This window comes from Antennarius striatus, chromosome 16 (assembly GCF_040054535.1).
Source record: "Antennarius striatus isolate MH-2024 chromosome 16, ASM4005453v1, whole genome shotgun sequence".
NCBI lineage: Eukaryota > Metazoa > Chordata > Actinopteri > Lophiiformes > Antennariidae > Antennarius > Antennarius striatus.
In genome coordinates this window covers 8,687,827-8,704,835 of record NC_090791.1, presented here as the reverse complement: position 1 = coordinate 8,704,835, position 17,009 = coordinate 8,687,827, and the positions used below count along the sequence as shown (strand labels likewise).

The 17,009-nt window shown below is 38.2% G+C and overlaps 1 protein-coding gene across 1 annotated transcript; it reads right to left on the bottom strand.

Moving 5' to 3' along the window:
- Nucleotides 1–525: 525 nt before the first annotated feature.
- On the bottom strand, nt 526–13,546 carry emp2 (epithelial membrane protein 2). Its single transcript, XM_068337704.1, has 5 exons — nt 13,349–13,546; nt 3,935–4,210; nt 3,749–3,857; nt 3,499–3,639; nt 526–2,927 (listed from the first exon to the last, which is right to left on the bottom strand). The coding sequence occupies exons 2-5, from the start codon at nt 4,010–4,012 to the stop codon at nt 2,758–2,760; spliced, it is 498 nt and encodes a 165-aa protein (XP_068193805.1). The 5' UTR covers nt 4,013–4,210; nt 13,349–13,546; the 3' UTR covers nt 526–2,757.
- Between the last annotated feature and the right edge of the window lie 3,463 nt (nt 13,547–17,009).

Below are 17,009 nucleotides of genomic sequence, written 5' to 3'. Positions count from 1 at the left end.
CCTCTCAAAATAAAAGCATGATGTAAAACATTAAAGTTAAAAGCATGTAAAACACGTCGAGTGTTCGCTAAAACGAAGACGATCTAATTAATAATACAAATTTGTAGTTGTGTAAAATAGAAGATAAGAAAGAGACACCATAAAAATCAGCCATATTTTTCACTGGAGAAGGTGGGGGTTTTGTTGTTGTTGTCGTTTTTTTTTTGGGGGGGGGGGGGGTACAAAGTAGTTTCTTATTTTTAGAAGGTCAAAACTGCAATATTGCTTTTTTAAAGGCGCCCCAGGAAAGACGTCTGGATATATCTAAGAAGGTAACATAAAATTATCCTTGACTTGCAGTATTCATTCTATGGATGCCAGCCATAATCTTTTACATTTACCAAATTAATTTAGCTTTTGAAAACTGAAACTGCGAAAAGAAATAATATTGCACTATTGCATGGAAGAGGGTAAAGTTACAATCTTTTCTACAGAAAAGTGGAGTTAGAGGAAAAACTGCAAATTGACATTTGACTCAATGACAAGTTTGGTACACACAAGGAAACTTTATTTATTGTGAAATACATAAAATAGATTTAATGAGACCTGCATATTTGTGGGAGAAATAGAAAAAATAAGCACCTTATAAAATTATAAGGGCATAAGTCTTTGTTACTGCGTCAGATTGAATTTTCATTCAGAGAATAACACACTGGGCAAATTGTCTGAAAAATAACCAGAAACCATTCATTTTTAAGGAGAATTAAAAAGTATTCCCTAGCTATTCTGTGGTGTGAAATCACAGACAAAAATTTGAATTTGAACACAGCCTAACACAGTGAAACCTGTCGACATCTTAAAAAATGACAGAAACTGCCACTGATGTTGCAAGAGGTTGAAACAAATAATAGAATAATATGATAATGAAACACACACTAACCAATCTAAAATGAAAAATGTGAATTTTGAATCAATCCAATATCACAAAAATGAACTGCTGTAAAATATAAGTTCTTACACATTGACAATTTCAACATGTCTTCACCAAGAAACATGAGACTCAGTCAATGTAAAATTAATACTTTCAACTGCCAATAATGAAAACAAAACAACAAAAATCCCATAAATACAGTTTTGGCTTCAATGACTGCAACTATTTGAACAGCTCTACTTTGTCTAAGATTCAGGACATCTATATCAACATAAAACACACTAGAAGATTAGCACAACCAAAAACCAGCAACAATTCAAATCTAGACTCACAAAGTCTTAGAAGTAATTACTGCAGTTTCTGTTCTCTTCAAGAGTTAACTTCTAATTGGTTTATTCCAAATTTTCCAAATCAATGTTTTACAAAATCAAGATTTTCAGCTTTTCATTGTGCAATAACTTCATCACAAAATAAGATAGAGGCTTTTATGCTAGACTAAAATGTGCATTCACATATAAGGCTTACTACTGAGTGACACACTCTTAAGATGATGACTTCACAAAAACACACCACAATCTTAGTCTTCTGTATGTTTTGATCATTTTCAAGTATCATCTTGAGATGACAGAGCAACATCTTCACTTCCATGCCTTTTTCCTCAATCTTCATGGCATTTAATTACCTGATGCACCTCTGATGGAGCAAACAAGCCCAAGCTGAACCACAAAATCTATTCCTTTACGATACACGTTTGAATGTTTGAAGTTCTAGCAACTATGAATTTAACATCAGCTTGTCTCCCTTATCTGTTCCAAAAAAGAAGAAAAATAAATTCTCAGTGCTGTAGGATCAAACTTCACCTTTGTAGATGGAAGCAAATCTGAGTACTGTAACAAATTTATTGTGCATTAGGGTGTTACCAAATAAACAGCAGCCCATTCAGAGAGAGAAAGACATGGCATGAATTCATTACTTCATACATCTGCAGTAACATGATGGAAAAATATACAAAAAGTGGTTGTAAAGAACAAAAAATAGCTGTTGTCTTTTACAAACTGAAGCTGTGAACACAAAAGTACAACAATTACCAAGACATTTTTTTTTACTTCTTTCAAGTTTGGATGTTTCTGTGTTGTCATCCAACACACCACAACACATCATTCTTGCTTCACCTAGTCAGTAAGACAAGATATTAAACAATGGGGTTAAATTCCTACATATTATACCTCAACTATAACTTCACTACATTTCCTGTAAGTCAGGGTTAACATTAGAGTCTGCTTTTCTGTTTTCTTTTTATATGATTTTAGTATTTCAGTCTTTGAAATAAGCGTTTGGCAATTACCTTAACTATATATACACAACAAATATATGCAAAATACATTCTCCTGACTAATGATTGACAGGAAAAAGCTATGGACCTTTTGGAAAGTCCAGGGTTCTGTGTCCCAGTGAGACAAATGTCCCTGATGGTGTTCGACTTTTTTCCTTTGTGGTGTTTTAGACAGGTTCCTAGAAATGGTGGTAAGCAAGAGAGAATGAAATAATATGAAGAGATGGAGTAGGAAGGCACTCACGTCCTCTATAAGGATAAAAGGGACAATTTGGAATAGCAGAGTTTTACATCTTTGCCATACTGAGCAATAAGGATGTACCATTGGGTTCTCAACTTATGATCTGAAATACTGTTGATTTAAGGTGTCTACATTTCCTTTCTATGAATTTTGTTGTAAAATCTAAGAGTATGAGGGAGAGTGTGTGCATATGCGTTGGTCTCTATGCATTGGTGTCCATGTATTTGTATTTATTTTTGATTATTATCTTGCCTATGATGAAGCCTATCAAACCTATTTGCGTTTCCTGAGCACCAAGTACATGACGCCGCTGATGAGTGTCATGGGGAAGCTGATCCAGGCAAGAATGTAAGAGGAGCCATAGGAGCCTTTCTGAAGACTGGCAACATGAAAGCTGTTTTTCTGAGCCGTGTAGATGGATGCTGCAATCATCACACATAGAGCTGGGGGGAGGGGAAAAGGGATAGAAATTACATTCAATAGTCAATAGCTGCAGGAATTGTTCAAACTTACAAGTCGTATAAGTCAGCTTGTTGTTTTCTGCAGCCAGATGGTGTCACTTAAAGTAATGGTTTCATATTTTAGGAAATACACTTTTTCTCCCAGGTAAAAAGCAACTAAGGTCATTTTGTATGTTGATCACGTGGCTTTATTTTGTTTGGTCTCTTTATTGGAAAAGTATTAATTAAGTAGGTGGAGAGACAATCTTTAACTAACTCAATACAAAATGCTATACAATGAACAATAGTAGTTACTACATAATGTGACAATTATTTAGGAACTGATAAACAAAACAACTGCAACTGCTCTGATCACATTGAAAATGTTGTTAAAATAAGTGCATTAATTTGTACCCAGCTTCAGGGGTTATAAGGTATAAACACTGCCAGGCCATTGAATCAGGTTGTCATTTACTCACTCACTATTATACACACAACACAGGAAAACAAGTTGCCAATGTGTGAAAACTACAAACACAAAAGGCTCCACTGAAAAGCTGCAGATTTTACTTACAGGACAATAGCTGGATGATGGCAGTGAAAACAAATCTGTCTCCCTGTTGTATCCTAAAGAGTTGAAGGATGAATACAAAGAAGCTAATGCAACAGAAAATGGTGGCAAGGATCATGGTGGCCTGGACGGCCTGCAGATAGGCTGAGAAGAGATTGAAATAGACATTGTTATAAAACATTACAACTTAACTCATCATACAAATAAAGTAATATTACTTCTGCATAGTTTAAAGAGTCACACAATGCCTTACATGCATCAGTTGTGTGGCTGTTCTCTATAGAATAGCAGGTGGCATTACAGGAGTACCACAGGTCAGTGTAGATCACATCACGTCCAGCTGGCGATACCACCCACCACGCCTACATCAGGGACGGACAACAAGCGAGTTAAAAGGAGTCAGTTCTGTACTGTATGTTCTCTTTTGGTTTCTACTCACATTGTGAATAGTTGCAACAAGGAGAAGAATGGTTGCAGCCACATGGAAAAGGATGATGAGGATAAGGATGATCAACATGGCTGCTCTGATGTCCGGTTAGCACTTTTACTGCTCCTTGGTCAGGCCAGTTAAAGTAGCTGTTTGGGCCTCTTACTGGGTTTATCAAATGCCTGTCAGTCCAGCTGGATGTTTGCTGATGTGTATTTATGTTGGGTGTCACACAGGTGGGTCTGGAGGCTGTCACACAGGGGTGGATGAAGGTCCTTCACAAGGAATCTGGTGGTAGCAACACAGTGTGTACATCCAAATAAGAACACATAAAAAATGAAATCACCTGTGTATCAGGATATAACAGTAACACAGACATCTTTTTCCTGTTGTGTAACACGCTACAAGTCATAAGAAGTTACACATAATACACAACTACCAAAGGATAAGTCTTTTTATTGTACAATCCCGACCATGCTGAATATTTTAGATATGCGTAATTCAGACTTTTACAAACCATTACCAAAAAGCAACATTTGCAAACCACTGTGAAAAATTCAAGCTCAATGAAAAACACCTGCAATGAATTTACACAAAATGCTACTCTGGCATCAGCTGAAACATTTTTGTTTTCGCATCAAACCATGTGTGATTGAGAGCATGGCCAGTATGTGGTTGACTGCTGGTTATTCAGCAATTATTGAAGACTTGAAGCCTGACTTGTTCAGACAGTCGTGACGAAGAGTCTACTATTTGCATCATCAGATGGACAATCAGTGCTCTGGTCAGTATCCTGTATATGAATTAACAGACAATAAGCTACAGGTAGCAACCCCCCACCCAGTCCAGCATTAACATATGCTAATGGCGCCCTGTAAGCATGCAAATAAAGCACCCTGTGGAGCATCAGGCAGCTCTATTGGGTGCACCCAATGACTTGTAAGGTGAAAGTCCCTTGCTCAACGGCAACAGTCAATACATCAGGGTTTTCTTTGCCTACACTGCAAATGTTTTCTCTAGTATGTAAAATCCTTCTGTTCTGCTTTGCATTGATAAAGCCCAAGATAATGACATGAGTTTCAAATCCACAATATTTCTTTACAATCAACCCGACTACATCACTTTGAACTCTTATACAACTTAATTTAAATGCATTTTAGATGCTATCTCTCACCACTGTGTCTACTTTCTGATCTCTGTGTACACTGTGCACATCAAACTCAGCCTAAATGGCCTGTGGAGATACTGCGCTCCAAATTTCATGTGCACATACAGTACATACAACAAACACGTTTGCTTTAGAAACTGCCTGAAGATCACACGTGAATACAGGCATGTACGACCGCAAGCACACACACACACAAACACACACACAGACAAACACACAAGAGTCAGACAGTCAAGGAATTAGCTTTCACCACCAAAATGGAGTCACAGTAAAAACAACCTCTACCCACCAACATGCAGCAGCCCACAGATTTAGTATGTGAGCATGTGGCCGTGAGGTGTGCCAGAGGATTGACCCTCTGTCAGAGGGGGAGGGAGAGCAAGGGATAAATAGGAAAACAGACACTGGCTGACATCAAGCGTGAGCAAGTCTTTGAATTTTGAGACAGGGTTTGAGGTCTGGGCAGGAATGTACGCAGTAACAATTCTCCTGTTTCAAAAGTCTCTGATCACAGTGTTTCAAGACACTACAAAGGACAAAACACTGTCAACAGTCACTTAATCTGCCCATGAAACATCTATGGTAAAGTACAAATATTGCACTAGTGTAGCTGCAACTGGTTTTGTGTGACTTGGCTTTTGATATTGCAAAAATATTTTCTTTAAACAATGTGCAGCCTATAAAGACATCATCATGCTGGATTGGTCACGAGTTTAGCGGTCATTATGGTTTATGGATTTCCATCATACACAAACCCTGAAGGAACCCTAACATAACAAGAAAACAATGCTTCAAAGCCAACCCCCCCAACACTCACAAAAAAATAAGTACTTACAGTTTGAGCAGTGATATTCAAAAGTGAGGCAAACTAAACCTCAAAGGTATAATATATAAGGTCTATAGAATTTCACTCACTAATTTTAAATATGCTTTGACAGGAAAGGAGTGACAGATGAGGGAAAAGGCAGTGAACACAAATAAACTCTAATAATATCACAATAATAATTTACAAATTATTTCCAAGCCAATTTAGAATAATCAATGACATAATCATGATGTTCAAAGTAGCAAACTTTGTCCCATCCTAAGAATGTGAATGCCTCTTTCACACGCAATCAGGACACTATCATGGTGGGGTCAAAGGGTAATTGCCAAACCCCCCCTTCCCTGTCTCTCTTTTAGTTTGGGTTATTAACAGTATCCCTGTTCCTATCTTTACTGTCGCCTCAAATTAGACACTGAAACACCAATAATATGCATGTATTGTACATTTCAATGTATGTATTATTTTACAATGTTGTTTCAATGTTGTATTTTAGACATTGTCCTGTTGGAGCCGTTTCTCAACACATACTAACAAAAAGCTGTAAGTGCTCCAACAGACATTATGTTTGACCCAAACTGAAATTGCTTGAGGTAGATAAGGAAATTGGGAAGTTGTATCGCGGTTGGATTTGCCCTTGGAGCTTTAACCTGCAAATTCACTCCTTACACTGTCGGTGGTTTATGTATGTTTTAATAGTAGGGTTGAATTGGAAACTCTGCTCTTTGTGGTAAATTTGTGGTCTCAGCTAAAGTTTAACGCTCTTACTTGATGATGCTCGCACCCAAGACTCCTACATCTACCTTTGAGTTCTGAAGTAGTAGAATTCAGAATGAGCTTGCACTTATAAAGTTTATTATATTAAACATTAAACTTCTTGTCTGACAACAGGGATGTGAATCTAACCTAACCCGCCTTGTGCATTCTCTGAAACAGCAAATAACCTCACACACGCACACACGCACGCACGCACGCACACACACACACACACACACAGTCTGCAGCTGCCTTGTCCTCTCAGGAAGGAGAAAAAGGGAGGAGGGAAAAGAAATTCCATTGGAGAGAAATAGTGGGAAGGTGGGAGGAGTGAATATGTCCACTCAGATGTACACAGACTTACGAACTCCCAAAGACATAATGTGCCAAAAATATCACAAAAATGGGACTCACAGGACATCGTGAAGCATTGAAGTTCATTCAAACTGTGTAGACTGTGGTCTGACGTAGCGTGTCTGTTTGTGTGTGTATGTGATTTCTGAATTATAACAATCCCAACAGTAGTGGCAATTTAAAGTAATTATTCCAATACTATAAATATAATGATTTATTGTTGTCATTACTCATGAAACACATACTGTATATACTTGCGTAGAACGCATATATCCACATTTATGTACGTGTGCATAAGCTGCACAGGTCAAGAATGGATAACACTTCCTGGTGCTTTTTCCAACACAGCAAACAAACACACAAACACACACTGAGAGACATTACCCTCAGCTGTGGTGTTTCAGTCGGTTGGTGTAAACACAGAAATTCTAAGTGCTTTTTTTTTTATCACTGTGAATCTTCTATGAAAGAAAAAAGTTTATATCCGGTATGAAATAAACTTGACACAAGCAAATGATGGTCAACAATACCTTTACATCACAAAACATGTTATTTTATGTGTGTATTCCATGTTTTGTTTGATTACCATTTGATGTGCGTATAAGTGGAAATTAAAAAACAAAGTGCAGTTTTAACAAACGGGTTGTAATTTTAGGTCCAACTGTAGCCACGTCACCCAACCCACACACTCACAGACAAATGCTGCCATTCCTCTTATCCACTCAGCGTTATAATAGGAGGCTGGGGGCACAGTACAAACAGTGTATGTGCATATGCTGACCGATTCCCTAGCCTGGTGGAAAATGCTGACTTCAAATGTCCTTTTTTTTACTCTTTCATAAAACACAAAGCCACAGACTTAACAGGGCCTCCGAATCTCACACCCCCATCTCTCTCTCTCTCTCTCTCTCTCTCTCTCTCTCTCTCTCTCGCTCTCGCTCTCTCTCTCTCTCTCTCTCTCTCTCTCACTCTCTTTCTCCCTCGCTCTCTCTTTCTCCCTTTTACTCGTTCTCTGCATCTCTCTGTCTCTCTCGTCGTCTTTGGTCGTGGAAAAAATGATTGAGGAAGAGAAAAAGGCAAGAAGGCTTCCAGTGGGCCCTTCTGAGGCTGCACAGCCGAGTCTGAATCATCAGCTGAGCTCCTCCAAAACCAGAGTCATACTTTATGACCGGAGTGCATCCCTTTATCTTCCATGAGTCCATTTAATTGCCTTAAGGCTCCGCTAATGTGTCTTAAAGTGGCTTCCTGCTTTATATATGTTCATTAGGTCAACACAGTTGAATACAGGAATTTAGATATTCGAATAAAAAAGACATCTTATTTATCCCAGAGGTCAATAGTCCTGAATGGAGATGCAAATGTGTGAGTACAACCAATAGATGTGTAAGTGTGAAACTGAAGTAACAACATCAACTCTTCATCCTCACTTATGTCCCACTTGAAGTATATGGAGGAATGTGGAAAGATGCTGTGTATGCCTGAATTTTCTTTTTATTAATATCATTATTATTATTCAGATAGTTGGGTTACAGCCCAAAGTTAGCATGACTAAAAGATAAATGAAGAAACACGCTCGGCACAGATATCTCCATGTCGTCAAACTTGGTTGCAAGATATAGATCATCCACACTTGTAAAGTGGCTGAAGTTGGAGATGGTGGATGTTGCTCGTAAGATTGGTCTCCCTTAACAACACATCAACTTGATGGGCTTGCACTTAGTTAGTATGACTAAGCCACTGTGGCTCAGTGTAAAATAACTGAGTAAGCCACAAAAAGCCACACTCCATAGCGCGTGGATGACCGACGCACGTCGCAGGGGGGCGTGGGGGTTGGGGGGGCCTCCCCTGGGATATTTCTTAGAAAATGGGGTTGTTTTCCAAATCTTCTGTTCAGTTTACCTACAAAAATACACTAAAGTCAACAGTTCAAGCTGAACTATCTTTGTTTCTGTCCTACTTTATGCAGGTATGAATGTGAGATTCAACAATTGAAAACTTCCATTCACTATGTGAAGATACAGTCATACAAAATATTACTCAATGTTTACTTGTACGTTTTACTTAGACTAGAAGACATTTCAACTTTGACCACCACCAACACCATTGGTATGCCATAGTTTAGTTTATTTTATTTTTTAAATTCAATAACATGATTTTTCATTTCAATTTAAAAAAGCATAAAAAATAGCAAGCGAGGTGAATACACATTTACATGCATCGCTGGTAATTCCTGTTGATCACGGGGATCAAAAGTCTAAGACTACAAAAAAACATTGATAATATCTTTCATTTACCTTCTGATCGGTCTGTCACCACCCCTTCCCCCTCTCAGCATTCACCATTTGTTTATTAATGAGGACTTTGACACAAACTCTACTATATTACACTGGATTCTTTTGATCGAGCGTCCTCACCTTGTCGTACACCAATTCGCGGGTTCAGCTTGTAAAAAAACAATATTTTTGTTTTTCATTGGACAAAAGGAGGTCATGACCTGAGTGCATATTTAATGATCGGGAGCGTTAGGGTCACTTCGGCTATTTCCGTCGGCATGTGGAAATAACGGCGCTATTTTTGCTAGCGCCGCTCGCTAGCGGAAGTAGCGGCGCTAGCGCCATTCGCTAGCGGAAGTAGCAGCGCTAGCTGATCTCGCCAGAGGAAGTAGCGGCGCTGGCGCCGCTCACTAGCGGAAATAGCCTAGCGGAAATAGTGAGCGAAGAAGTTGTAAGTTTTAGCCTTTTTCCCGTAAAAATAAGAACGCCACTGTGGCTACACGGTCTAAAAACCTTGTAGCCAATATGGAATTTACTTTGCCTACGGCGAAGTGGCGAATGGCTAGCGCAAGCCCAGACTTGCTTCACAATCTCTGAACAAACCAGAATGTGAAGAATGTAAAAAAGCCTAGCCAAGGTGCCAGCACAAAAAGACACTTTCAAAAGTCAAATACATAAGACAATTTGAGATAATAGAGCTTCTTTTGATATGAAATGCAATGATTGGCAGGATGTGACATAGATAATAAATAATGTACTTTTCTCGTTTTGTTTTCATTTTTTAATATCATTAGTAGCTCACATTTACAATCCTACAAACAAAAGAATGACAAAATAAGAATTTGTTAAACAAATTCTAAAGGAAAAATGTTATCTGATTATTGTTACTAACTCATGACATAAACTGAATTCAGAAAAATCAAGACTGTTACAGTCTAGAGTTCTTAGTATGTTCATAACATGTACAGGAAACAACATTAAAAGATGATACTTGCAGCATCCACTAATTCAACTGTCCCAATTGTGGCTTTTCAACATAATTTATACTATATTAGTGATTTACAGTAATTTCATTTCAACATATTTACGAACTGTGGATTCTATGTCTATCGCGGGACAAGCCTCCAACCATTGCTCACTTATGATGATCGTGAAGTGTAGCTGAAAGTTCTAACTGCATCACCTTTCTGTCTCATCCCCTTTTGGTCGAACATACAAAGGAAACAGCATAACAAAAAAATTGATGTTTTGCCTGGAGCAACGCCAGTGACCAAAAGTTTGTTTATGAAGAGCATGGAAAAAGATACACATGCACACATTCATAAGCTGAAATGTACACACACACACACAAACACACACACACACACACACGCTATTTGGACAAATGACCGCATGAAGCCACCAAATTCCAAGATTTGCATTATGCAATGAGAACTTATTTTTGCACACACTCTGTAACAAAGCTGGCAGCAGTGAGAAGCAGAAAGCAAAGATGAAAGACACATGATGAGCAAGCTTTCATATTTGCAAATTTTTAGCATTAGCCAAGCAAATTATCAGACAGTTTGACCTGAGGATGTCACGTGAAATAAAGCCATATTGACTATGTTCCAATTAAGTTTATGGATCCAGACCAGGTACTGTCTAAGCTTGTATAGCCCTTTTACATTTGTCTCATTTAAATACAAATAATGCAACCGTTCAAGAACTGAATCTGGACAAAAATTTTGATTTGTCTTCCAAAAACTTCAGTTTTAAAATCATATTAGTCTTGTCAGCTTCAGTTGTAAATCATACGGAAAACTGTCCAAATTTGGCTCTACAGTATATCACTGTCGTGCTTACAGTTACATGCTAACAATTAACATGTAACATTTGGATGGATTTGAAAAGCCCTTGAATCTACTGGAATGATATTTTTGTCTTCATTCACACAGGAGCTTGGGCCAGCCTTCAAAAATATAATAAAAAAAGAGTAGTGTATTCAATTATAGATTAATTTTTGAATTATGAGTACACACAAACGATACATTCAGAGTGCAAATAGGCAACAAGATTGTTTTTACAAAAATTCTGATATTTTCAAAGAATCACAAGATTGTTTCATTACTAACAACACAACCCTAATTTCATGACATTAAATATTTTAGCTATGCTGAGCCTTATTAGATAGTCTGGCATGTTCACATGACATTGTTGTGCACAACGATGAAAACCACTTTGTGTCTGTATGAGGGTGAACGCACACCCTCCCTAACTGATAGCACTAAGTAATGACACCCACATAGCAGAGATACGTTAGAGATCACCAAGAGAGGGGAGAGAAACAACTTCTTTAATCTCGCCATTCTTCTCTGTTTTACGCTTCATTGCTTCACACCTGTTCCCTGATAGTTTTCATCCATCAACACCTTTTAAAAAGACACACCAAATACAACTAATTCTCCTACTATCAAATAACATGCACCTCTTTCCTTTGGCAGCACACAGTGTGGCTGAAAATGCTTTCAAATTTAAAAAAAACCTGCAAGCTTTATTTCACATCACATCTGAGACAAGGAGAGCAAGGAGGCAAAGAACGAAAGGTGCTGCACTGTCCAAAAACTTCTAGTAGAATGTTCTGGGTACAGAAATGACTTCTGCTGGAGAGGAATTTGACTACCTGAATGGATTGAGCTCCAGTTACAGGCCATTAACAACCACCGTGCTTCCTCCCAACTCAAATCCAGAGGGTAGAAGAGACCATGTTACATTCTGCACATTTAAGCATTCATTTAGCCTGCCTTTGTGGTTACTCACAACATTACTTCACACATTTGCTTGTCTGATGATTTGTCTGATGAGTGCAAAGAAGTTATCAGACAAGAATTAAGAATTAAGTCAGTATTTATGAAATGAAATGTCCAATATTTTTCACTCTTAGAGTTCAATGTTTTCTCTTTCTTATTTTAAATCATTTTCTCCAGTAGATATACAACACCAGCAGACACAAGGAGCACATGAGTGAAATCAGTGTTGGATCACAATGTCATTACTCAGGAATTCCTCCTGTCCATTCTTCACGCAGCTCACCGTATACATTATTTGCGTTCTGTGGAACGATTTATGACTGTAAACAGGGACAAGCACATTCGTTTCTAATACAATGCTGTTAATTTGTAATCGGCCTATTTCATTAAACATCAAATGACGTTTAAAAAAAAATCCAACTATGGAAAACTTGGAACAAAATGTTGTATTTGTTATTTTCCACCACAAGACGGCGCTCCACATGACGTAATCAAGCGCGAAACAAATAAACGAACCAAATGAGAGCAAAACGTTGTTCCGTGTTCCAGGGCCAGGAGCTGGAATGACACCTGACCGGATTTTAATATTAAAAAAACCTCATTTGTGTTCAGTTCAAACAGCACACTCACATTCATGTCTTAAGTCCTGAACAAGAACCAACAAATTTCAAGCAAATAAGCGACACCGGTTAATGATCTATTTTTAATGGAGTGCAGAATACTTAAGAAAAAAAAGAATATTATTAGAATCTGTATTTGACATACGGTGGTGCTCATGGATCAATTACTTTTGGGCAACTCAGACACCACTCGCACAAGAAAACACGCACATACTGTACACTACACATTCTTCCTCAGTGGTAAAAGAATAATTCTCTTTCATATTAACAGACTAAACTTTCATTGACTGCACTCGGATATATTTAACTCGCTTACAGGCCGTTGACAACGCCCATTTCATTCCAGACTTGAAACCCGGAGAAACTTCAGTTATGATCCGTGTAAAAATACCCACGGGGAGGAAAAGGCAAGGGTTGAATAAACTGCTCTGTGATGAACTATAATACAAGAGACATTTCTAAAGAAATACCTAAAGAATGTGATACCCATCGACGGGCTTTCGTAGAAAGCAGACAGTGAGTAACTCAAATTGGAATAAAAACGTACTCTATTATTTATGGCTTTAATGGTGAATCATTCATAGAAAACTCCGAGCAGCATTCAAACAATATGCAAATTTTTAAAAATGCGTATTTTACTCACCGATTTTGGATTACAAGGACACGAAGACAGCACGTTTTTACTGTTTAGAAAAACTTAGTAAACTTAAAATTTATTGCAGTAAAACAACTTCCAGACGTGAGCAGACGGCAGCCGCGGGTCTTGGTGTTTGTCCCTACAAAAAAAGAGGGGAAGACGCACGTTCTCTGGCCCGTCTGTCGGGAGCGCGCAAAGGAGGTGCCCGAGAGTTGGAGCTGGGTGTGGTTACCATTTAATAAACTAGGAGGTGTGCGTGGGTGTGCGCACGCACTTGTGCGTGGCAATGATAGGAGAGGACTGGTGACAAAGTTGAGGAGAAAAAAAAAATCGTCACCAAGGAAACTTAAGGAGCGAGTAGAGAACTCTCCTGTCAGATTAGAAAAGTAGGGAGGAATGCAGAGCTCAAGACAGAGAGGAAAAGGGAAATTGAAAAGATAAACATGAAAAGTCAAGAGGAAGGAAGGCAAGGAGAGTGGAGAGAATCCTGAATGAAGAGTATTACTTGTCCAGCTTCTGCAGAGTTTGTCTACCTCCTCTCTCACTGTCAGTGTTTCTTCTCTCCACCTCATAAAACAGGATGAGCAATGCTCTGAGGTCGATGAGGATTTACTGCCGATAAAGCCGGGATCTCTATAAATGGCACAACTTGTTTGTCTCTCTCCATCATAGTTTATAGTTTACAATAAAACATTCTTTTCAGCTGCTGATGTAAATTTAGAATACATTCAAGGTTGTTACTAAACTCATTTTACTGGCCCATGTGCCCTTTAGGAATCATGAAGCCCTTTTCATACAAGGATCTCCATTTGTCTTTCAGTATTTTCAAAGTAATTGCTCTACACACAGATCCAGAAAAAACAATGGAAATGATGCAGTATGCATGCCAGTGCAATAGTTAGCAGTGTTTCAAAATCAACACCACAGAATAAGATCACAGCAATTCTACACTTGAGGTGTGTGAACAAGAATTTTTTTTTAGTTCCATATGCACGCACAATTTAATGCAGCAGTAATAAGCATAAATGTCATAGGGCTGTGTGGTCTTTGTTTTTAGGTGAATTGTGATTTGCCTGATCCCATGGCGATTTTGGCAGATTAGACTGGAAAACCACCACCAAAACACAACAAAGATTACTGATTTTGGTCAAATGGAGCATAAAATATGAGTGGTTGTCAATATTGTGTAAGAATAAGCAGTAACAGCACTGTAGTAGGAAGTACGCTAAGCTAGAATTGTTCACATTGTACATTTTATAGCACACATCATTTACAAGATTTATCATTCAATAAAATAGATATTTGAGTAATGTGTGTCTTTGCCCCAGCAGTCTTAAGTCGCACCCTTGGACACAACCCTTCATCAATATATCAACAGAAGCTTTTCCTTTCATTCCCCTGCTTCTCTGTTCTACCCTGTCTTCCCGTCAAGACCCATCAGCTGGGGCAGTCAATTTCTTGCACAGCATTTTCTGCTTTCTCACAAGAGCATTCAAACAGAGCGCTCCAGACCTCAGTCCTCTCTGTCCCAAAAAGGCACCTCTCAGAACTGTCTATTTCTTTCGGAAGTTGTGCATTAGAATTTGATATTTTGCTCAATTAAATGAAGAGTTTAAAGTTTTTGGACATACGCTTCTGTGTTTTCTTGACAGTAGTTAAAAGATTGACTCTACTTTAATGTCTGTTGGGTAAACATGGAGCTACAGTTATCAGCTGTAGCTGAGCTTAACACAAATAGTGGCAATGGGGAGAGGGAACAAGGCTATTTACTCCTGCGTTCAGTCTTCATGCTAAGATTTTGGACAAGCATTAACCAGCTTCATATTTAATGGGCAGATATGAGATGCTATCAATTTTACAATCAAACTGTAAATAACCTGAAGAAAGGTCTGTGATGAGTCTGCTGGATCAAGGTATCTGCAGGTCCATCAAGCAAGAGTAGTAAAATTACAATTGATGTTCCCACTGTCTCAGTAGAGCTGACAGTGTAAAAAGTCTGTGTTTAAACAATGCCACACCCATTTCTAAAAGGCTTTGGGGCTGAGTCAATAAGCAGCTTCCCCATCAAGACTCATCATTTGCAAATTACTTGAGAAAAATCAACACTAAACTGGAACCTCAGCAATTAGTCTACATACCACAATCTGCTGTACTGTTCCTGACTAAGGTTATGTTATAAGTATAACCTATAGAAGTCAGCACTTTTGTCTCTACTGACAAGACAGGGTCCTACAGGGACAGTTTGACAGAGCAGGCACGAGGTAATGAACAGTCCATTGTGAAGGCTTGTTATGTAGCACCTAATTCTTTGCATTTTCCAGGCAGCTACAACACGGGACTGCCATCACTGCTGGAATGAATGCACATCCATCCAGGATGATGTTGACACTAAAGGATTTAAATGTTAGCATTAGAACTCATAAGCTCAGGATTTATCACTGGTGTGATGGTGGTGCGTTCAGACTCAGTTAAAGGCCAGGGGCAGGATTACCCCATTGACCAGAGAGAGTCCTACAACTGGGAAGTTAGTCCTCCGATATGATTTTAAACATGAATGTGTTCCACTTACATTCTATGCAAAATGAGGCAGGAATTCACTTCTCCTAGTAAAGCTAATTTTTATCTTGATTTTACTTGGAGCTCAATTTTGGCGAACTTTGTCTGGTGATATCGTTGCCTCAACCAATACTATTTGACCGTCCATTCCTTGAGAAGTCTTCCACTTAAATTTGCCAGTAGTGTGTGTGTGACTGACAAGAGTTGGTACTGATTAATTTTATTGATACTGATTGATCTTATTTCTATCCCACAAACACAGTTGAAAAACAGTGGAGTAACCATTAACCATTTATCAATCTCTACCTGCATGTCTTTTAAACCATGTTGTAATTTGAATCAAAGTCACAGTCATAAATACTGTGCTCAGTTCTGCACAATATACATTTGTTTCAACCAATACAATGTTTTAAAGCTAAGAAGTGGATCCAACACTGTTTTGTATTTTTAAAAAGATGTTTATAACCTGTAGTTGAGGCACATCTGTAGTTTTCAGTAGGTTTAGATATAATGTAAATTAAATGGAAATAACTACTGATGGTAACCCAAAGCTGTTTAAATCAATCCACTGGACTTTAAGAAAGTTTCTTGAAGTCCAGTGGATTGATTTAAACAGCTTTGGCTAACCATGACCCAGATAACTGAGAACCTACACAGACATACTGATGTTAACGGCTTCAAATTTGGTCTCACCTTCTGACTGTGATGCACTCTCAAATCTATATAAATGGTTGACAGCTTGATTAACAGAAAAGTGCCCATGATAACAAATGTGTGTGTTGTTTTTGTTGTTTTAAATGTCTATCAAAAAATGTGTTTGCCAGTGAAGTGGGTCAAATGAAGAGGATGCTCTCTCCTTGATTGGCTAGAAACATTTAGCCTAAGTAGTTAGAATTTCAAAAGGAAGCTAAAATCTCACATTGCACCGTTGCTTGAGATGAGAAAATGGCATTGTCAGTGAACACATTAATGCTTTATATCAAATCTTACAAGAGGATTTTCATAAAATCTGTTTTTCAGATTAGCATCTAATGACCAATAACTGTAGTATCGCTTAGATTTTCTTGTATGCCCTTGTCTTTGCAGTAAAACGTCAGAATTGAATTCGAAC